This window comes from Oncorhynchus clarkii, chromosome 5 (genome assembly GCF_045791955.1).
Source record: "Oncorhynchus clarkii lewisi isolate Uvic-CL-2024 chromosome 5, UVic_Ocla_1.0, whole genome shotgun sequence".
Lineage (NCBI taxonomy): Eukaryota > Metazoa > Chordata > Actinopteri > Salmoniformes > Salmonidae > Oncorhynchus > Oncorhynchus clarkii.
Window position 1 is genome coordinate 12,994,615 of NC_092151.1, and position 23,892 is coordinate 13,018,506.

General features: G+C 41.7%; 1 protein-coding gene across 1 annotated transcript in view; it reads right to left on the reverse strand.

Annotated features, from left to right (window-relative positions):
* Positions 1-23,354, reverse strand: part of LOC139408365 (carnitine O-acetyltransferase a) — a 29,303-nt gene extending 5,949 nt beyond the window's left edge. Inside the window, exons 1-11 of the mRNA XM_071152153.1 lie at positions 23,069-23,354; positions 16,792-17,079; positions 16,322-16,440; positions 12,599-12,652; positions 6,823-6,988; positions 6,293-6,467; positions 5,443-5,621; positions 5,056-5,156; positions 4,658-4,777; positions 2,542-2,664; positions 570-768 (exon numbers count right to left, since the gene is read on the reverse strand). Coding sequence (XP_071008254.1) covers positions 570-768; positions 2,542-2,664; positions 4,658-4,777; positions 5,056-5,156; positions 5,443-5,621; positions 6,293-6,467; positions 6,823-6,988; positions 12,599-12,652; positions 16,322-16,440; positions 16,792-17,079; positions 23,069-23,095 — 1,551 coding nt within the window. The 5' untranslated portion in view covers positions 23,096-23,354. The remainder of the gene's footprint in view (positions 1-569; positions 769-2,541; positions 2,665-4,657; positions 4,778-5,055; positions 5,157-5,442; positions 5,622-6,292; positions 6,468-6,822; positions 6,989-12,598; positions 12,653-16,321; positions 16,441-16,791; positions 17,080-23,068) is intronic.
* Between the last annotated feature and the right edge of the window lie 538 nt (positions 23,355-23,892).

Consider the following 23,892-nt stretch of genomic DNA (forward strand, 5'->3'; position numbering starts at 1 on the left):
TATGCATAGTCACTTTAACTATACATTCATGTAAATACTACCTCAATTGGCCCGACCAACCAGTGCCCCCGCACATTGGCTAACCGGGCTATCTGCATTGTGTCCCACCACCCACCACCCGCCAACCCCTCTTTTACACTACTGCTACTCTCTGTTTATCATATATGCATAGTCACTTTAACCATACCTACATGTACATACTACCTCAAATCAGCCCGACTAACCAGTGCCTGTATATAGCCTCGTTACTTTTTCACTGTTGGTTAGAGCCTGTAAATAAGCATTTCACTGTAAGGTCTACACCGGTTGTATTCGGCGCACGTGACAAATAAACTTTGATTTGATAGATATGCAAGGAGTTGACTCCACCCAGTAGAGGTTCTACATATGGACTTGTGTAAACATGTCATTGTCTTATGCAGCTGTGTGACCCAGTGGGTGAATAAACTTGGTTTGAGCTTTATTAGTCGTCCGTGAGTTTCTTTGATTGTCAGACCGGAATCTAAAGGGAATTGACTCAAGCCTGTTGTGAGGGTATCTATCCTTTCTATTAGACAGCACTCACTCACCATGTCAGTGTATGCCCGGTGGGCTTTCACAGCCTTCTCCAGTAGGGTCACTTTTTCTATCTTCTGTTTGGCTGGGTCGTCCATGGCCTTGACGAAATTAGCAGAGTCGATGGAGCAGGAGCGGATGGTGTCGGTGCGACCCAGCTTGAACATACGCAGAGACGCGCTCTCATAGGTGGCACAGCACCGCTGATACATCCTGAGAGAGAGAGAGAGAGCGATCCCAGTTATATTGCATTGATACAGTTTAAGGCTAGTAGGAGTTAGGTTAGGGAATATTTTGCTCTCTGGAGATCCTACTCCTACAAAAGGAGGATATCCAGTAAGCCTATCTAAAAACATTGCCATCTAGTGGTCTGAATATTGACATTCTTATCAACAATTCTCTATTTTATGAACAAGTCTTATAAATTAGAAAGAATACATCAATTTGATGATGCTTATTATGCATTAAGGTTGAACCAAACAAATATATCACGTAACAAATATAAATGAAATAGGAAACAATTAAATATGTCAAATTTAATTAAACAATAATGTATGTTTTTTTGTTGTTGAATTTTACCCCCTTTTTCTCCCCAATTTCGTGGTATCCAATTGTTAGTAGTTACTATCTTGTCTCATCGCTACAACTCCCGTACGGGCTCGGGAGAGACGAAGGTCGAAAGTCATGCGTCCTCTGAAACACAACCCAACCAAGCCGCACTGCTTCTTAACACAGAGCTCATCCAATCCGGAAGCCAGCCGCACCAATGTGTCGGGGGAAACACTGTGCACCAGGCAACCTTGGTTAGCGTGCATTGCGCCCGGCCCGCCACAGGAGTCGCTGGTGCGCGATGAGACAAGGATATCCCTACCGGCCAAACCCTCCCTAACCCGGACAACGCTAGGCCAATTGTGCGTCCCCTCACGGACCTCCCGGTCGCGGCTGCGACAGAGCCTGGGCGTGAACACAGAGTCTCTGGTGGCACAGCAGGCGCTGCAGTGCAGTGCTCTAGACTACTGCGCCACCCGAGAGGCCAACAATAATTATGTTTGCATATAATAATAGCCTAATATATTTAATATGCCATAAACTATTGTTTAACAGTTTCACTCAATTAATTCTAATTAACTTAATAATTATGACACACCCCTCACTATTGTCATTGGTTGCACTGTTTGTCATCATAACCTGGTTCAAGTATCCATGACATTACCCTGAAGAAGGCACAGTGATGCCGAAACGTTTGTGATTTACCCAATAAATTGGGAGTTTATATAGTGTGCGACTCTCTTTCTATAGTTTATTTGCCATTAGTCAGCACCTCCACCCAAAATCATTTTTCTGGGTGTGCGCCAGCTCATGTTTTTTATTAAACAATGCAGGCATGACATAGGTGTCTGCAGTGTATCCTTATTGAAAACCAGGATTCACTAAATGTGAAGCCTGGGAAAGTTCATGATAGAAAGATAGCTAAATAGGGGTGGGAACATGCTATAAATCAAAGGTGCTTACTAGATTAGTGTCGTATGTGCAACAGTGTGTGAGGATGGCCGGGAAATCACTGATTAAATCACAAAATATGTTGATCAACGTCGATTGTGTGTGGAACACACTTTTTGCAAAACACAATTCAGCTTTTCCTACAGGGTTTCTTCCATCTCCTGCACTGTTGTAAACTAGCATACTGAACAACTCTGCAAAGTGTGTCCTACCCAGTCTAAAAACAGTGATGATAACATAACACGTAGCACCAGCAGTGAGCACCAACGGCATGTGGGAGAGGGTTCTTGAAATGTAACATCCAATAAAAAATCTTGCCGCTGAAAGCCAGCGTTCCATTCAAACCGTTTTGACTAAGACACAATTCTCTAAAAGTCAAAGGGAGGCGTGACAACAATGTGATTTTGGAGGTGTGGCTACACGAGACTATTTGCAGTGTAACTGAAATAAGAACGGAAACATAATTAGCATAGTGCGTATCCTCACCTGTAGTAGGCCAGCTGTAGTCCCATCTGGATGAAGGCATCGGGGCTCATCTTGTGGGTCTTGGGAACGTTCTTGCCAAAGTGGGAGAAAACAATGACTTTGACATCCAGGTCATGAACCATTCTGGGGGGTAGATGTCACAACGCAGAATATTACAGGGTAGGCCTATACAAATATATTAATTCATAATTGAATACATCCAAACTATGTTTCTGAACTATATCCATAGGCCTGTATAATATTTAACCAAGGTCTGGAAAATAAGACTGGTTGATTCAGGTGTGTTAGCGCTGGGCTGAAAAAAAAAGCTGGGGCCCCCTGTAGCCCTCCAGGACCAAGGCATGTATGTAGCAGAGGAGGCTGGTGGGTGGAGCTATAGAAGGATGGGCTCCTTGTAATGGCTAGAATGGTATTAATGGAACGGAGTCAAACGTGCGGTTTACATATGTTTGATTACAGTGAGCCCATCCTCCTATATCTCTCCCCCACCAGCCTCCTCTGCTATGTAGCTAGCTCTCACACATAGAACTAGAACACATCTTTCTATGTACTGTATATACAGTTGAAGTTGGAAGTTTACATACACTGAGGTTGGAGTCATGAAAACTCATTTTTCAACCACTCCACAAATTTCTTGTTAACAAACTACAGTTTTAGCAAGTCGGTTAGGACATCTACTTTGTGCATGACAAGTAATTTTTTAAACAATTGTTTACAGACAGATTATTTCACTTATAATTCACTGCATCACAATTCCAGTGGGTCAGAAGTTAACATACACTAAGTTGACCGTTTCTTTAAACAGCTTGGAAAATTCCAGAACAATATGTGCCTATTTGCTTGACATCAGGGAAAATCTAAAGAAATCAGCCAAGACCTCAAGAAATAAAATTGTAGACCTCCACAAGTCTGGCTCATCCTTGGGAGCAATTTCCAAACACCTGAAGGTACCACGTTCAACTATACAAACAATAGTACGCAAGTATAAACACCATGGGACCACGCAGCCGTCATACCGCTCAGGAAAGAGACGAGTTCTGTCTCCTAGAGATGAACGTACTTTGGTGCAAAAAGTGCAAATCAATCCCAGAACAACTGCAAGGGACCTTGTGAAGATGTTGGAGGAAACAGGTAAAAAAGTATCTATATCCACAGTAAAACGAGTCCTATATCGACATAACCTGAAAGGCCGCTCAGCAAGAAAGAAGCCACTGCTCCAAAACCGCCATAAAAAAGCCAGACTACGGTTTGCAACTGCACATGGGGACAAAGACCATACTTTTTGGAGAAATGTCCTCTGGTCTGATGAAACAAAAATAGAACTGTTTGGCCATAATGACCATCGTTATGTTTGGAGGAAAAAGGGGGAGGCTTGCAAGCCGAAGAACACCATCCAAACCGTGAAGCACGGGGGTGGCAGCATCATGTTGTGGGGATGCTTTGCTGCAGGAGGATATGGTGCACTTCACAAAAAAGATGGCATCATAAGGTAGGAAAATGATGTGGATATATTGAAGAAACATCTCAAGACATCAATCAGGAAGTTAAAGTTAGGTCACAAATGGGTCTTCCAAATGGACAATGACCCCAAGCATACATCCTAAGTTGTGGCAAAATCACTTAAGGACAACAAAGTCAGGGTATTGGAGTGGCCATCACAAAGCCCTGACCTCAATCCCATAGAAAATGTGTGGTCAGAACTGAAAAAGCGTGTGTGAGCAAGGAGGCCTACAAACCTGACTCAGTTACAGCAGCTCTGTCAGGGGGAATGGGCCAAAATTCACCCAACTTATTGTGGGAAGCTTGTGGAAGGCTATCCAAAACGTTTGACCCAAGTTAAACATTTTAAAGGCAATGCTACCAAATATTAATTGAGTGTATGTAAACTTCTGACCCACTGGGAATGTGATGAAAGAAATAAAAGCTGAAATAAATCACTCTCTACTATTATTCTGACATTTCACATTCTTAAAATAAAGTAGTGATCCTAACTGACTTAGGTCAGGGAGGGAATTTTTACTATGATTAAATGTCAGGAATTGTAAAAAACGTAGTTTAAATGTATTTGGCTAAGGTGTATGTAAACTTCCGACTTCAACTGTATCTACACTCTCACATGTTCATGTTCTGCTTGGCCTTCTCAATGTCCTTCTTGATCTCTGGTGTGATGTTAAAGCGTAGTTTCTGAGGCATCGGCAGGGGGACCATGGGGGTACGCACCATCTCAGACTTCTTCCTGGTAGATCACAAATATGACAGGAAACCCTCAGTTCATGGTACTTGTTAAGGGAATTAGACCTGCAGACACGATGGCGTAGATTAACATTTCCCACAAATCTTCCATTGACGTCAATAAATAATTTTACATGTCTGAAGTAGAGTTGGCCAAAGATTGACAGAAGCAGATCTCATTTGTTGCTGTTCTACACAAAGCCAGCACGACAAGGATGAGCGAGTGATTGAAGAGACTGTGTTTTGTAAGTGAATGAGATGACCCAACAGTGGTGCACTTACGTGTACTCGACGACGTGGTCAATCAAGGACACGATAGGCGGGCCTTCAGCAGGGGCGTGCTCATACATCAGACCACATGACCCGTCCTCTCCAATGATAAACTGGAAACAAGGGAAACGGGAAAGTGAGGAACACTTGACAACACAGACTCAGGGATTTCAGTCGAATAAGTTCAGTGTTTAAAAAAAAAAATGCAGTACCAGTCAAAAGTTTGGATACACCTACTCATTCTAGGGTTTTTCTTTATTTCTACTTCAAGAAGGGGAAGATACATACAGTGTGTACGTGTGTGTGTATTCTGTGTGAGTGAGTGTACGTGTGTTGCTGCTGTTCCAGCGACTGCCCCCTCCGTGGAGCATCCGTGTGTGTGTGTGTGTGTAGCGTCACCTGCAAAGTCTTGTCGAACCAGCGGTTGCCACTGTTCCAGCGACTGCCCCCACCGTGGAGCATCTGGACAGCGGCTCGGCTGTGATACAGCTCGTCTGAGACGCAGGGCATGGGAGCATCCAGACATACTGTGAAGATGCTCTTCTGGATGGCCTGCACAGAGTCTTTGTTCGTCTTATCTAAGTGGAGAAAAGGACGAACACCAATCTATTTGTTATTCACACTTACCCAAACCCAGTTGTAAACACAGTTCTAATCTAATTTGACTCCAGTTCTAAACCACTGCTCACCTCTGGCCCAGTTCTTCCACATCAGCACAGTTGAAGTGAATAGATTCAAAGAGAGGAAACCACTATATTGAGACACTGTGATGGGTTCTGACTTCTAAACTTGAAAAAATTAAATATCCTTTTTCATGTCACTGAGGGAGAGAGGGGAATGTAGAATGTTTACATTCTGTCAGAACATGTTCATGCTAGACATCAGATATCCTATGGAAAGGGGAACGGGCCACAGTCTGGTACAAGTCAACAGGAAAGCCGTGAGTTGGGGAGGATTGAGGAATTTGGGCTGAGGTCAGGTCAGATGAAGTGAGGAAGAACAGATATCACTAAAGTCCTGTCTAGCAACAGAGGTGTATTGGCTGTCCAGATGTGCAAGGAGGAGACTCAGCATAGGAGGAAGGTTTAAATACCAGTGCTTGTGTAAACATGTCTTTGTCTGTTCAGCTGTCTGACCCATTGGGTGAATAAACTTGGTTTGAGCTTTCCTTAGTTGTCCATTAGTTTTTACTCACTTTGTCAGAACCTAACACCTGCCTTTGCACCACCTCATAAACTTGTTTTCTCACCCTTGATGAGGTTGTTGTAGGCCTTGCCCCAGCTGTTGCGTTGGTTAGAGGTGAGGATGCCGATGGGCTCCTTGTTGGTCTGCAGGGACGAGCTCCAAACCTTCTCCAGTTGCATGTACAACTGGTCCACCGTCAGCGGGGTGCCATCACTGTTGTACACGTCCAGGACAAAGAACTGATAGAGGAGAGACAGGAGAGAGAGAGAGACAAATTATGTATTCACAATCAACTTGTAGACAGAAGAAAATGCTCAACCTGGGTCATGAGCCAATCGGTCTGAAACAGGGTGAGACTACTTGGCCTTGTGAAATAAAAAAATGCTCAGTTTTCAGATGCATGTTTCCTGTAGCGTACAATAATGACCACCACCCTGATTTGGCAAGGTGTACAGTAGCTGTGATGTCTAAACAATCAACTGCATCAGAGTTAGAGTGTGCAGATGAATTATTTTCTTTGTAATTACACATCGACAAAGCGTGAAATAAACACCTTTGGACTACACTAAGTTCCATAGGTCTTTCTTGGTTTACCTGGAAGTTGTGCACCACAGTGATGTGAGTGGGAGGCCTGGAGCGATGGGCATGGTTGACCACCGAGTCCCTCTTCAGGCCGGGGACGCGACATGAGGACAGGACCTGATAATACTGGTTCATACATAACTGCTTCCCACCCAGGTACTCCACTGGTAACGTCTCACTGCGGACCGAGCAATGAGAGGTGGATGGTCAAACATTCATTTACGGACTCATTGAAGTTCTTCAACTATTAAGAGAGACATTTTCTTGAACATTCAGTCATAAGGCTTACATGGTGATCCCATAATTATGACAAACAGTTACGACAACTGATGTCAACTTGTGGCAATAAACTTAAAGGTGCACTATACAGGAATCGCTCCGCCATTTCCCGGTTGCTAAAATTTGAATAGTTCACCTAATTTCAGTTTATGTGACAAAACAAGCAAGTATGGTATAGAGAATCATTGTACCATCTAAACCGCTGTGAAATATATTTTTGTTATTGTATTTTCAGCTGGTGTACAAAATACAAAGTAAAAGATTTCAAATAGGAAGCATAGAAACAGAGCACATGGAACAGATCTACTGCTTCTTAGACTTGCTGTCAATGAGATTGACAGGTCTATAACTCACATTTCTATGTGAATGTTTTTCTTAGGTCGCCCAAAAAGTTATATATTGCAGCTTAAACACAGTGATTAAACTGTGATCTCTAAGCTAGATAAAGCAGTCTGCTGCCAACCAGACAGAGCACACACACTTGAGATTGTGTGTGTGTGTGTGTAATATATATATTATATATATATATATATATACACACACACACACACACACACACACACACGCACACATATATATATATACATACATACATACATACATACATAACACACATGGTATAGTTATAAATATAGTATAAACAAATATATTATACAGATATATAATAAAAATAATCTGATTCATCCTCACTGTTTTAAAGTGTTCAAAAGAGAGGTCGACCGATTATGATTTTTCAAACAACGATACCGATTATTGGAGGACCAAAAAAGCCGATTAAATCGGTATCGGCTTTTTTGGTCCTCTAATATACATATATTGTTGTAATTACAACAAGACAATTACAACAATACTGATTGAACACTATTTAACTTACTATAATACATCAATAAAATCAATTTAGTCTCAAATAAATAATGAAACATGTTCAATTTGGTTTAAATAATGCAAAAACAAAGTGTTGGAGAAGAAAGTAAAAGTGCAATATTTGCCATGTAAAAAAGCTAACGTCTAAGTTCCTTGCTCAGAACATGAGAACATATGAAAGCTGGTGGTTCCTTTTAACATGAGTCTTCAATATTCCCAGGTAAGAAGTTTTAGGTTGTAGTTATTATAGGAATTATAGGACTCTCTCTCTCTATACCATTTGTATTTCATATACCTTTGACTATTGGATGTTCTTATAGGCACTTTAGTACTGCCAGCCTAACCTCGGGAGTTGATAGGCTTGAAGTCATAAACAGCGCAATGCTTGAAGCACAGCGAAGAGCTGCTGGCAAATGCAGGAAAGTGCTGTTTGAATGAATGCTTACGAGCCTGCTGCTGCCTACCACTGCCCAGTCAGACTGCTCTATCAAATATCAAATCATAGACTTAATTATAATATAATAACACACAGAAATACGAGCCTTAGGTCATTAATATGGTAAAATCCGGAAACTATAATTTCGAAAACAAAACATTTATTATTTCAGTGAAATACGGAACCGTTCCGTATTATATCTAACGGGTGGCATCCCTAAGTCTAAATATTGATGTTACATTGCACAACCTTCAATGTTATGTCATAATTATGTACAATTCTGGCAAATTAATTACGGTCTTTGTTAAGAAGAAATGGTCTTCACACAGTTCGCAACGAGCCTGGCGGCCCAAACTGCTGCATATACTGCTTGCACAGAACGCAAGAGAAGTGACACAATTTCCATAGCTAAAATAAATTCACATTAGAAGGCATTATTAACTAAATATGCAGGTTTAAAAATATATAGTTGTGTACTGATTTTAAGAAAGGCATTGATGTTTATGGTTAGGTACACATTGGTGCAACAACATTGCTTTTTTCACAAATGCGCTTGTTAAATCATCATCCGTTCGGCGAAGTAGACTGTGATTCGATGATAAATTAACAGGCACCGCATCAATTATATGTTGCATATAATCGATGCGGTGCAGGACAAGCTAGATAAACTAGTAATATCATCAACCATGTGTAGTTAACTGGTGATTATGTTAAGACTGATTGTTTTTTATAAGATAAGTTTAATGCTAGCTAACAACTTAACTTGGCTCCATGCTGCACATGCGTAACAGGTAGTCAGCCTGCCACGCAGTCTCCTCGTGGAATGCAATGTAATCGGCCATAATCGGTGTCCAAAAATGCCAATTACCGATTGTTATGAAAATGTTAAAATCGTCCCTAATTAAATCAGCCATTCCGATTAATCGATCGACCTCTAGTTCAAAACATTAAGAACACTATCCTAATTTCAAGTTGCACCCCCTTTTGCTCTCAGAACCGCCTCAATTCGTTGAGTCATGGACTCTACAAGGGGTCAAAAGCGTTCCACAGGGATGCAGGCCCATGTTGACTCCAATGCTTGCCACAGTTATGTCAAGTTGGTTGGATGTCCTTTGGGTGGTGGACCAGAATTTATACACACAGGAAACTGTGTGAAAAACCCAGAAACATTGCAGCTCGACACAAACTGGTGAGCCTGGCATCTACTACCATACCCCGTTCAGAAGCAGTTAAATCTTTTGTCTTGCTCATTCACCCTCTGAACGGCACGCATACACAATCCATGTCTCCATTGTCTCAAGGCTTTAAAAAAAAAATCTTTAACTTGTCTCCTCCCCTTCATCTACACTGATTGAAGCGGATTTAACAAGTGACATCAATAAGGGATCATAGCTTTCACCTGGTCAGTCTATGTCATGGAAAGAGCAGGTGTTCATAATGTTTTGCATTGTCAGCGTATAGGCACTATCAATGCTAACTTTCAAACACTAACTTCTTAGCATTTGTGGCAGAACTTCAATGCAAGTTAATGGTATTTTTTTTATTTTACCAAATGTATTATAATAGAAAACAGAAACACCTAATTTACATAAGTATTCAGACCCTTTGCTATGAGACTTGAATTTGAGCTCAGGTGCATCCTGGTTCCATTGATCATCCTTGAGATGTTTCTACAACTTGACTGGAGTCCACCTGTGGTAAATTCAATTGATTGGACATGATTTAGAAGGGCACACACAATTGTCTAGAAAAAGTCCCACAGGTGACAGTGCATGTCACAAAAAAAAACAAGCCATGAGGTCTAAAGAATTGTCCGTAGAGCTCAATGACAGGATTGTGTCGAGGCACAGATCTGGGAAAGGGTACCAAAACATTTCTGCAGCATTGAAGGTCCCCAAAAACACAGTGCCCTCCATCCATCATTCTTAAAATGGAAGACGTTTGGAACCACCAAGACTCTTCCTAGAGCTGGCTGCCCAGCCAAACTGAGCAATCAGGGGAGAAGGGCCTTGGTCAGGGAGGTGACCAAGAACCCGATGGCCACTCTGACAGAGCTCTAGAGTTCCTCCGTGGAGATGGGAGAACCTTCCAGAAGGACAACCATCTCTGCCGCACTCCACCAATCAGGCCTTTATGCTAGAGTGGCCAGACAGAAGACACTCCCGCATGGAGTTTGCCAAAATGCACAAAAAACTCTCAGGCCATGAGAAACAAGATTCTCTGGTCTGATGAAACCAAGATTGAACTTTTTGGCATGAATGTCAAGCGTCACATCTAGAGGAAACCTGGCACCATCCCTACGGTGAAGCATGGTGGTGGCAGCATCATGCTGTGGAGATGTTTTGCAGGGACTGGGAGACTAGTCAGGATCAAGGGAAATATGAATGGTGCAAAGTACAGAGAGATCCTTGATTAAAACCTGCTCCAGAGCGCTCAGGACCTCAGACTGGGGGCGAAGGTTCACCTTCCAACAGGACCACGACCCTACGCATACAGCCAAGACAATGCAGGAGTGGCTTCGGGACAAGTCTCTGAATGTGCTTGAGAGACCCAGCCAGAGCCCGGACTTAAACCCGATCGAACATCTCTGGAGACATGAAAACAGCTGTGCAGCGACACTCCTCATCCAACCTGACAGAGCTTGAGAGGATCTGGAGAGAAGAATGTGAGAAAGTCCCCAAATACAGGTGTGCCGAGCTTGTAGTCTCATACCCAAGATGACACGATGCTAGAGTCACTGACAAAAGGTGCTTTCAGGGCCTGAATACTTATGTAAATGTTATACTTATGTAAACATTTAAATACATTTTAGAATAAGGCTGTTACGTAACAAAATGCAGAATATTCAAAGGTTCTAAATACTTTCCGAAGGCACTGTATATACAGTACCAGTCAAAAGTTTGGACACACCTACTCATTCCAGGGATTTTTTACATTGTAGAATAACAGTGTGGACATTAAAACTATGAAATAACATATGGAATCATGTAGTAACCAAAAAAATATATTTTATAATTGAGAGATTCTTCAAAGTAGCCACCCCTTGCCTTGATGACAGCTTTGCACACTCTTGCCCCTTCTCTCAACCAGCTTCATGAGGTAGTCACCTGGAATGCACTTCAATTAACAGGTGTGTCTTGTTAAAAAGTAAATTTGTGTAATTTCTTTCCTTCTTAATGCGTTCGAGCCAATCACTTGTGTTGTGACAATGTAGGGGTGGTATACAGAAGATAGCCCTATTTGGTAAAAGACAAAGTCCATATTAGAACAGCTCAATTAAGCAAAGAGAAATTACAGCCCATCCTTACTTTAAGACATGAAGGTCAGTCAATCTGGAAAATGTCAAGAACTTTGAAAGTTTCTTCAAGTGCAGTCACAAAAACCATAAAGCGCTATGATGAAACTAGCTCTCATGTACATTAGACCAGTGGAAATCTGTATTTTGGTATGGTGAGTCCAAATGTAACATTTTGGTTCCAACGCAGTGTCTTTGTGAGACGCAGAGTAGGTGAATAGATGATCTCTGCATGTGTGGTTCCCACCGTGAAGCATGGTTTGCGCTCATTGGGACTATCACTTGTTTTTCAACAGGACAATGGCCCAACACATCTCCAGGTTGTGTAAGGGTTATTTGACAAAGAAGGAGAGTGATGGAGTGCTGGCCTCCACAATCACCCGACCTCAACCCAGTTAAGATGGTTTGGGATGAGTTGGACCGCAGAGCGAAGGAAAAGCAGCCAATAAGTGCACAGTATATGTTGGAACTCCTTCAAGATGGTTGGAAAAGCATTCCAGGTGAAGCTGGTTGAGAGAATGCCAAGAGTGTGCAAAGCTGTCATCAAGGCAAAGGGTGGCTACTTTGAAGAATCTCAAATAAAATATATTTAGATTTGTTTAACACTTTTTTGGTTACGACATGGTTCCATTTGTGTTATTTCATAGTTTGATGTCTTCACTATTATTCTACAATGTAGAAAATAGTAAAAATAAAGTTTTCCAAACTTTTGACTGGTACTGTATGTATGTATAAATAAAATAGTTCCTGGTTAGCCAGTTTGGCGAAATATAATCAGGGTTAGCAGGATTAGGGGCAGGAAATCAGATCCTGGTACAATCTGAGTCAATTTAACATGGCTCTTCCCTTGTATTGGATTTTGCCCTCTGATTAAATCGTGTCGTTAAGACAAGACGAGGAGCACTGGCACTCACTTGTCAATCATTGTCTTGAAGTCCAAAACGCCAGCGATCAGCTTGGCAGCAAACCTGGGTGGAGAGATTTGAGCAGGATGATGTTATTAACAAGTTCAAATAAAACTTTATTTGTCATATGCTCCGAACATAACATGTGTAGACTTTACAGTGAAATGCTTACTTACAAGCCCTTAACCAACAGTGCAGTTCAAGAAGAAAGTATTTACCAAGTAGGCTAAAATAAAAAGTAATAATAAAAAGTAACACAATAAGAATAACGAGGCTATATACAGGGGGCACCGGTACCGAGTCAGTGTGCAGGGGTACAGGCTAGTTGAGATAATCAGTAAATGTAGGTGGGGGCGAAGTGACTTGCATAGGTAACAAATAAACATTGAGTAGCAGCAGTGTAGGGGGGGGGGGGCAATGTAAATTGTCCAGTGGCGATTTTTATGAATTGTTCAGCAGTCTAATGGCTTGGGGTAGAAGCTGTTGAGGAGCCTTTTGGTCCTAGACTTGGCGCTCTGGTACCCCTTGCCATGTGGTAGCAGAGAAAATTGTCTATAATTTGGGTGACTGGAGTCTCTGACAATTTTATGGGCTTTCCTCCGACACCACCTATAATATAGGTCCTGGATGGTAGGAAGCTTGGCCCCAGTGATGTACTGGGCCGTTCGCACTACCCTCTGTAGCGCCTTACGGTCAGATGCGGTGCAGTTGATGCTTGGTCAATGCATTTGAGTGAATGGGTACGAAATATGCTTCTAAAAATGTTATGGATACTTAATTGCTTGTTATTTTAATTCTCAAACACTATTCTAGGACACTTGGGGCGGGGCATAAGAAACAAAATGCGCAAAAATAGTTTGATGGATCTTTTGAATCGGACCTTATTGCTTTTATCTTAATAAAATAAGATAAAAGCTGAAGTAAGAAAGGTATAGAAAAGTTCAGGAAAACATCAGGGATGATGATCAAACAATCTTTGTGAATGATCGTTTGTGGAGAATCAATTAATTTCCCTCAGTTATTCTATGCAGATTCATCACTCACAGCTTTCATCATATGCACAACACAGAAGACGCGTTCGTGTTAAAGAGAATCCTAACTTTCAGGAAAGGTATTTGCACCAACCATTGTAAATCTAGAGCCGAATTCGTAGTTAAAATTATTTAAAGATGCGCCAGAAGATGCTTTTACTGCTCCGTTAGTCCCAGCCACAGATGTCAAAGGTTACTCAGGTAACCACGGTTCTATGAACTGAGCGGCAAATTCAGATGAGTAAAACAAGGCATTCATTGGGGTTATTGCTGGGAGCCAACAATTAAATTGGCGAGAGATGCCTGGACTAAATCATAAAAAATATTGCAAGTGTGATATTCTGAACAGTGCACAACATAATTGCAGTGAGATATAAAACAGAAAAAACGTATAAACTAGTAGAAATTACATAAGAGTTAGGCTCGACAAAATTGATTCACGGTTTAACGGATTTTCCCCCCAGAAAAGTGAGGTGAGCGAAAACAAAAAAAAATACATGAAGTGAATAAGGAAAAACAGTACGTTACCACATTGTCCAAGGCTCTTGTGCAGGCTCTAGGACTAATGTGAGCTTCAATAGTTATATTATTCCATGTGAAAACTTACACTATTTGTCTTTTAAAAAATGCAGATGTTACAATGTTGTTATAACCATGAAAAATTAAACACAATGGGAAGTACAACTTGTGACAGTTTCTTTATTCCTGAGACAAAACAAAGTGCAATCCAATTTCATAATTTCATGTGATGATCATTTTTTTTTCAAATTCAAGAGTAAATGACAAATAATAGTAATCAAATTAAGATAAATGTATAATAATGAGTTATTATGTCCTGATCTCTGGCCAGTCAATTGGTTAAATTACATTGTTGTTTCGTCTATTAATCGTTTCTAATAGATCTGAAAATGATGCAATAACCATGAATTTAACCGACTGTTTGTTTATAATGAGGGACGTCCCACATTTAACCTGGACACATAAATAGTAGGAATTTGCACTGGCTTCAGTCATTACGGTGTGAGCGTTTCACTGTCCAATCCAAGGCTTGAACATGTTCTGAGGCTGTTTGGTCTCTTGTGCATCAACTTGGGAAAGCCTCAAGGGAGAGCGGACAGTGCATTATAAGCAAAGCCCTGCATATATTGCCCAAAAATAACAGGGGTGTGGAGAAAAGTAAGGCAGGGCATCCGTTAAACAGTGATTCAACTTTGTCCGGCCTAATACATTTGATAAAACCCCCCAGGGGATTATTTGCGTGATCAATGAGGTGAAAACAACATGGTCTTAGCTCAGACAACAAGCCATTTCTCTGCCATGTCAATAGGCCATCTAAATCCTTGATACATGTAACCTATGTCAACAGGGGCCCATGTGCTGCAGTGCTTACTTCAGTGATCCGCTACTGCACCTTTATTTATATATATTTTCAGAGAGAGAGAGCGAGAGGGGGGTGCAGTCTGAAGGGTAGTGTGTACAAAGGTCTTATGAATCTCAACTGACCCCATAGTGAAATGTCACCCAATTGGCAATATTGTACTGGAAAGGTGAATGGTAGCTTGAGTTCACATTAGCAGGTGAATGACACAGGGCCCCAGTTTTGTGTCATGGTGACATGTCTGTTACATGAAAATACACACTGAGTGATATGTGAGCAGAAATGGTGTTGGAGAAAGTGTGAAGGTTGTAACACAGGAGTAATGACTAGCAATGACTGCTAACACTAATACACGACAGCAGTGCAAGAGAGGACTGTATTTACATGACAGTATGGGTGCGTTTGTTAATTCACTCTGGCTACCTACACCGATTTCAGAGCACTCTCGTCTGAGTGTGCCAGAGCGCAGAATAACTGATGAATTTACGGAAGCTCAACACCAGTTCAATATGCCCGGTGTCATTAAACGTTGGCAAAAAAAGCGTAATTAAATTGTTGCCAGCAGCACAGATAATGACCAACGCTCTAGATAACAAGAACATAGCCTAACCAGCTCTCTCATTTGTGTCTGGCAGTAGCTTGCAAGCCTGCCAACATTAGCCAGTTAGCTTGGGTGCTTGACTGCCGTTGTGAGGCCAGAACGCTCGGATCAACCCTACCTCTCAACCAGAGCATCCAGTGTGCGCTCTGAATGCTCTGAGAGCAAAACGCTCTGAATTTACGAATGGACAATCTGACAACGCTCTGAATTTACAAATACCCAGAGGGCACTCTGACACTCCAAAGTGAATTTAGTTACCTAAAGTATAGCTGCAGGTGTAGACCTTACAGTGAAATGTTTACTTACGAGCCCCTAACCGACAGTGCAGTTTAAAAAAATATGGATAATAAGAGATAAAAGTAACAAGTAATTAAAGAGGAGCAGTAAAAAATAACAATACATACAGGGGGGTGCCGGTACAGAGTCAATGTGAGAGGGGCACCGGTTAGTTGAGATAGTATGTACATGTAGGTAGAGTTAATTAAAGTGACTATGCATAGATGACAACAGATAGTAGCAGTGGTGTGGAGAGGGTGGGGCAATGTGAATAGTCTGGGTAGCCATTTGACTAGATACAGTACATACAAGGATTTTGTAACAAAGGTGTTTCTAATGGTAAAGATGGTAAAGATGTAGCGGTAGTGGTGAGGAATTTGTACAAAGCTGAGTGTTATGTTTGTTCCTACTGGCGTCTATGTGGGGAGGGGCTTGGTTCATCTCACCTCATCTGTCCCTGGCGGTCACTGAACTCCAGGCGGGGTAAGACCACCCCGGGACTAGAGTGGACCACTACGGGCATCCGGTAGTCCAGATAGGCTGTAGTCAGCCACCAGTCTGACAGCTGGGGAGAGACGGAGAGAGAGAGAGAAAGAATGGCCAAATGAAGAGATACATTACATTACAAAATACAAAATAAGAGTGAACCATTCTCAACTTTGCCCTTGACACGTTATTGTAATCTGGTCTTGTCTAAAGAATGTTCCTGTTTAATAACAATGCATCTCTGTTCTGTTTTGTGGAATTAATCCATGGTACAGGTTTCTAAATCATAGATAAAAGTGGCATTCGATTTTATTTTAACAATAGCAGGTGGCTATAACCATAGGCCACTTGTACAGGGCTGGGCGATATGGCCAAACTATCATATACTGTATTTTAATACAGGGTTAGGGTTTGATTTCAGCCAACTCACCCAGTTCTCAGTCTTGCGGACCCTTCTCTCCAGGCCCTTCTGCAGCCTCTCCCCAACCCCCCCAGCCTTCTGGAACTCTGCCAACAGCTCCTTGGTGTGGCTCAACTCCTCCTCATCCACAATGGGCTCCAGGGTGGCGAGGTAGCGCTCGCACGTCTGCTGGAGGGAGGGCACTGGGAGCTTGGGGAGGCCCTCCTGGTGGCTCAGGTAGCGCCCAGGGATGCGCGTGGGCGCCACAGGCCTAACCAGGCGGCCACAAGGTTTCACCTTGTACCATAGGTCCTTAGCCTGTGAAATAGAGAGTAAGGTAGGGGAAATACTGGTCAGAGCCTGAGGATCAATTACTGTAATGTAGTTAGTTATATTGTATTCTGTAGCCATGCAGACATGAAAATTCTCTTTAGCCTGTACTACTGTATGACTAGTAGCTGGGTATTCTGCAGTAATTACATGATGACTACCAAAGTTGGTATCGAAGAATTTAGCTTTGCAAAGACGATATGACTACCTACTGGTTGTCATAGGCAATAGCCATTGGCTAATACACTTCCCAACAAACCAATGAAGGAAAGAATGGGGAAAGGTGAAGAGAAAGTGATGATTTAAAAAAAAATTGTGACACGGTCACACGACATGTCAGAGCTGTCAGAGACATTCAACATATAAAAACAGCAAATTGCGAAAGGCTAGCTATAGCCAAGAATTAGGTAAACAAATGAATTAGCCAAATAAAATTGTTGCTGTGCTGTCAGATAGGGGTTGAAGCTATTTTTGCATGAATCCAACCAACTGTTATTGGTTCATGGATCTTGTCTGTTTAATCTATGGTAATTACATTTGTATATATATATTTTTTTTTACTTTCGCTATTTTAAATTAAATGTCATATGTGACCTGAACACAGAAAGATGGGATTATGACTATGGTTGCAAAGGGTCGGAAACTTTCCATGGGAAATTAAGCCTGGGAATATTGGGAATTTTTCAACAAAAAACGTTAGCTTTTAACAGTGAACCTTTTTTGTGGGATACACATAAGGCAAGTCTAGGTCTTGTGCCATATTTTGGTAAACTATCCCCAATTCAATGGAATTGCAGCCCTCCGCATGCACAGTGCATTCTTCTATCACATGTACAGCTGATTCTCTAGATCTTGCACACTAATGAGATGCTATTGAGCTCACACTACTACTCTGTCTGAGCCAGGGACTACATGCTTTCCTCGTAAAATTTTGACAGACTGTATCACAATTCCAGTGGTTCAGAGGTTTACATACAGTGGGGCAAAAAAGTATTTAGCCAGCCACCAATTGTGCAAGTTCTTCCACTTAAAAAGATGAGAGGCGCCTGTAATTTTCATCATAAGTACACTTCAACTATGACAGACAAAATGAGATAAAAAATTCCAGAAAATCACATTGTAGGATTTTTAACAAATATATTTGCAAATTATGGTGGAAAATAAGTATTTGGTCAATAACAAAGTTTATGGCACATATTGCACTTTTACTTCTCCAACACAATTGATGCCAGCTGAACGCACCAGGTCTCCAGTGCGCCTTCACAGCCCAGTACATTCTGTAGAGCAGGTAGAGAGTTAAGTTCCTTAGTGTCCACATCACCAACAAACTATCATGGTCCAACCACACCAAAAGAGTTGTGAAGAGGGCACAACAACACCTATTCCACCTCAGGAGACTGAAAAGATATGGCATGGATCCCCAGATCCTCAAAAAGTTCTACAGCTGCACCATCGAGAGCATCCTGACCAGTTGCATCACCGCCTGGTATGGCAACTGCTCGGCATCCAACCGTAAGGCACTACAGAGGGTTGTGTGTACTAGAGTTCGACCGATTATGATTTTTCAACGCAGATACCGATACCGATTATTGGAGGACCCCAAAAAGCCGATACCGATTAAATCGGCCATTTTTAAAAATGTATTTATAATAATAAAAGTGTTGGAGAAGTAAAAGTGCGATATGTGCCATGTAAGAAAGCTAACATTTAAGTTCCTTGCTCAGAACGTTAGAACATATGAAAGCTGGTGGTTCCTTTTAACATGAGTCTACAATATTCCCAGGTAAGAAGTTTTCGGTTGTAATTATTATAGGACTATTTCTCTCTATACCATTTGTATTTCATATACCTTTGACTATTGGATGTTCTTATAGGCACTTTAGTACTGCCAGCCTAACCTCGGGAGTTGATAGGCTTGAAGTCATAAACAGCGCAATGCTTGAAGCACAGCGAAGAGCTGCTGGCAAATGCAGGAAAGTGCTGTTTGAATGAATGCTTACGAGCCTTACGAGTCATTAATATGGTCGAATCCGGAAACTATCATCTCGAAAACAAGACGTTTATTCTTTCAGTGAAATACGGAACCGTTACGTATTTTATCTAACGGGTGGCATCCATAAGTCTAAATATTCCTGTTACATTGCACAACCTTCAATGTTATGTCATAATTATGTACAATTCTGGCAAATTAGGCGGCCCAAACGGTTACATATACCCTGACTCTGCGTGCAATGAACGCAAGAGAAGTGACACAATTTCACCTGGTTAATATTGCCTGCTAACCTGGATTTCTTTTAGCTAAATATGCAGGTATAAAAATATACACTTCTGTGTATTGATTTTAAGTAAGGCATTGATGTTTATGGTTAGGTACACATTGGAGCAACGACAGTCCTTTTTCGCGAATACGCACCGCATCGATTATATGCAACGCAGGACACGCTAGATAAACTAGTAATATCATCAACCATGTGTAGTTAACTAGTGATTATGATTGATTGTTTTTTTATAAGATAAGTTTAATGCTAGCTAGCAACTTACCTTGGCTTACTGCATTCGTGTAACAGGCAGGCTCCTCGTGAGGCAGGTGGTTAGAGCGTTGGACTAATTAACTGTAAGGTTGTAAGATTGAATCCCCGAGCTGACAAAGTAAAAATCTGTCATTCTGCCGCTGAACAAGGCAGCTAACCCACCGATCCTAGGCCGTCATTGAAAATAAGAATGTGTTCTTAACTGACTTGCCTAGTTAAATAAACAAATTTAAAAGACCAAATCGGTTTCCAAAAATACCGATTTCCGATTGTTATGAAAACGTGAAATCGGCCCTAATTAATCTGCCATTCCGATTAATCGGTCGACCTCCAGTGTGTACGGCCCAGTACATCACTTGGGCCAAGCTTCCTGCCATCCAGGACCTATATATAGTAGGTGGTGTCAGAGGAAGGCTCCAAAAATGGTCAAAGACTTCAGCCACCCAAGTCATAGACTGTTCTCCCTGCTACCGCACGGCAAGCGGTACTGGAGCACCAAGTCTAGGTCAAAAAGGCTCCTTAACAGCTTCTAACGCCAAGCCATAAGACTGCTGAACAATTAATCAAATGGCCACCTGGACTATTTACATAGACCCCCCTTCCTTCCACTTGTTTTGTACACTGCTGCTACTCGCTGTTTATTATCTGTGCAGTCACTTTACCCCGACCTACATGTACAAATTACCTCAACTCACTTGTACCCCCGTACATTGACTGGGTACCGGTACCCCCTGTATATAGCCTCCACATTGACTGGGTACCGGTACCCCCTGTATATAGCCTCCACATTGACTGGGTACCGGTACCCCCTGTATATAGCCTCATTGTTATTTTATTGTTACTTTAGTTTATTTAGTAAATATTTTCTTAACTCTATTTCTTGAACTGCATTGTTGGTTAAGGGCTTGTAAGTAAGCATTTCACAGTAAGGTCTACACCAGTTGTATTCAGCGCATGTGTCAAATAACATTTGATTTGAAATGACAGTGAAAAGAAGAGTAGCGTTTCCCAAAACTTGGTTCCCTGGACCCCAAGGGGTGCACGTTTTGTTTGTCATAGCACTACACAGCTGATTTAAATAATCATCAAGCTTTGATTATTTGAATCAGCTATCTAGTGCTAGGGCAAAAAACAAAACGTGCACCCCTTGGGGTCCCAGGACCGAGTTTGGGAAATACTGCTGTACAGAATAAACATATTCTAAAATATGCATCCTGTTTGCAACAAGACACTAAAGGAATACTGCAATAAATGTGGCAAAGCGACAACTTTTTGTCCTGAATAGTGTTATGTTTGCGGAAAATCCAATACAACACATTACTCCATATTTTCAGGCAGAGTGGTGGCTGCATCATGTTACGGGTATGCTTGTAATCGTTAAGGACTGGGGAGTTTTTCAACATGAAAATAAATGGAATGGCGCTAAGCACAGGCAAAATCCTAGATAAAAACCTAGTTCAGTCTGCTTTCCATCAGATATTGGGAGATGAATTCCCATTTCATTATGACAATAACCTACAAACACAAGGCCAAATCTACACTGGAGTTGCTTACCAAGAAGACAGTGAATGTTCCTGAGTGGCCGAGTTACAGTTTGGACTTAAGCTGTGGAAATGCAGTATAAGGCGTGGCGCTCCAGAGAAGGTGAGGTAGGAGTAAGCACCAGACAGGAGTGCCTTGAGTGGGGGAGAGGTCACCAGGTCAGTGGGGGTCACTGGAGCTCCAGAGAGGTCCAAGGAGGGAGAGATAGGACTAAGGCCCAGACAGGGGTACCTCAAGTGGCAGAGACATCACCAGTGGCTGCCTGGAGGTCAGGTAGGCCCCAGGGAGAAGGTGTCTGAGTGGGCCAGCCCTCCCTGATCCTTTCGCTGGGGCAGAGAGCTGGCTGGACTGAGTGGCAGCCCCTGGAGGCTGCAGGTCGGTCCCCTGTCTCAAATGTCCCTGGTGGCAGAGAGCTGGCTGGACTGAGTGGCAGCCCCTGGAGGCTGCAGGTCGGTCCCCTCTCCCTGGGTCGGCCTCAGCCCTCTTTGGCCCTCTCCCAAATGCCCCAGGAGCAGGGGGCTGGCTGGATGGAGTGGGGCCATCTGGAACCCCAGCCATCCCCGGCCCTCCAGAGCTCGATCACTCAATAAATGGCTGATAAACGGCGAGAGTAACCATGACCCTCTTTAGATAGGGGCGGCAGGGTAGCCTAGTGGTTAGAGTGTTGGACTAGTAACCGGAAGGTTGCAAGTTCAAACCCCCGAGCTGTCATTCTGCCCCTGAACAGGCAGTTCACTGTTCCTAGGCCGTCATTGAAAATAAGAATTTCTTCTTAAATATAAAACATTTTTTAAGATAGCCAAATGGTAACACTGCAAAAGCTGGACTAGTTCCATTCATTCAAGTCATAAACATAGATTGTTTTTTAATTAAGCCAAAAAGCCCAAAAGTAATTGCAGTGGATTGGCGGGAATAAGTCCCTCAACCAATTGCAGTTGGTTGTATTCATGAACGTCATATGGGGTGGACGCTATTGAAGTTATGGACGTATTTATGTAAATTCAATTTAAATGAATTGAAAATAGCCAAATTCAAAAAAATACAAACGCTTACAATGGCTTACATTGTTTTGACGAGGCCCCTGAACCAATAACAATTGGTTGAATTCATGCAAGTGATATGGGGTGGAAGCTATTCAAGTTTTAAAAAACATTTTTTTAAATGTATTCAATTGAAAAACAGCCAACGTTTTTTTTTTATAAATACTAAAGTAATTGCGAGGTCTCTGAACTAATCACGGCTGTCTGTATTCATGTAAGTCCTATAAAAGGAAGAATTTATCTGTAATGAGAATTTAAAAAAACAAAAAGATTAAAAAAAAACAATTGCTAAACAATTTGCAGTGGATTCGAGGGAAGTCTCTGAACAATGTCAAATTGATTTGAGAGCGATATTTTACGTGGTTGTGAAGCTATAGACATGTTTTATTACCACGCAAAAGTAGGCGTTACCCTCCTCCTCAGCGGAAGAGGGCAACGGTTTAGCTACATTTTGACTCCAAAAACAACCGAAACCGAAGTGCAAAAACAAGGGGTGTCACTTGTTCGCTATAGTCAGCTGATTAAGAATGTCATTTATACCATTCTTGCACATTTTGTTTAATTGGTATTAAACGAGGAAAGTCTGAATATGTAATATAATTTTAACTGCAGCAACGATATCAATAAGGCTTATCTCCAGCTTGACTTTGCCCCGACTAGTTAACGTGTTACACATTGCTTGACATACACAGCGAGGCTGTAATTGCGTAACATTAGCTAGCTAGCTACAGTTACTTGACTCAATGCCCATTGTTTTCGATATATAACTAGAGCACACCCTACGAACACTTGTTTTTCCTTGCTAAACCGTTTTGCGGGCTACAAGGGAGCTATTCTAGCTAACGTTGTTGATTGTGTACTCACCATCGTCCTGGCTAAAATGCCCAACATTCTGGATGATTCGGAAAGATCCGCCCACAAATGCTCGGTGCTCAAAGTACAGGAATTAATCGGTTTCTCATTCCCAGCTGAACTCCAATGAACGGACCACAAAGCGTATTCAAGGGCGAATAGTTACTTCAGGAACACCCTTCAAAACAACAACGCCAAAGATAGTACTAGCTAGCGCAGTTACAGCTTCACTACGTTGACACCTTTTGGTAACATGATCTCCTCGCCGGTCCCAGTTCCATTCACCAGGGGCGACAGCAAGTTTTTTTTGTTGCTCTTTTCATTTTGTGAAAGCAAGGAAGAGCTGCTTTCCCTCACTGGCATTGGCAGCGTGTTTAGCTAAACTTTTGTGAAATAATCAGATTTATAATTATAAACTAGATGTCGTTCTTTAGCTCTTAAAGGGTTTACTTTACTGTTCAAAGCAAAGCATTTACATATAGTCAATGTTAAATTTAGTAAAATAATTGGTGTAATTACTTTGATAGACTACAACTTTATTATTTTGGATTGTGGCGCAGTTAGATCACAAAAAAATATCTAAACTAAATTTGTTGCCTGTGAACTTTAAGACAGAAATAGGACAAAGAGCATGAAAATAAAAAGCAGGATAATGTGGACAACACTGTTAGGAACGCAAAGCTACTCTGAATCGTTCATGCTGTGGGTTTCAGATAAATAGATGCACGATTTACTTTTGTAAAATGTTCAATGTAAATGAAGTTATATTTTAGTTGAATGATGATGTCAGTCAGTCTCCTAACCTGTTACGTTAATTCTCATAGCCTATACACTGA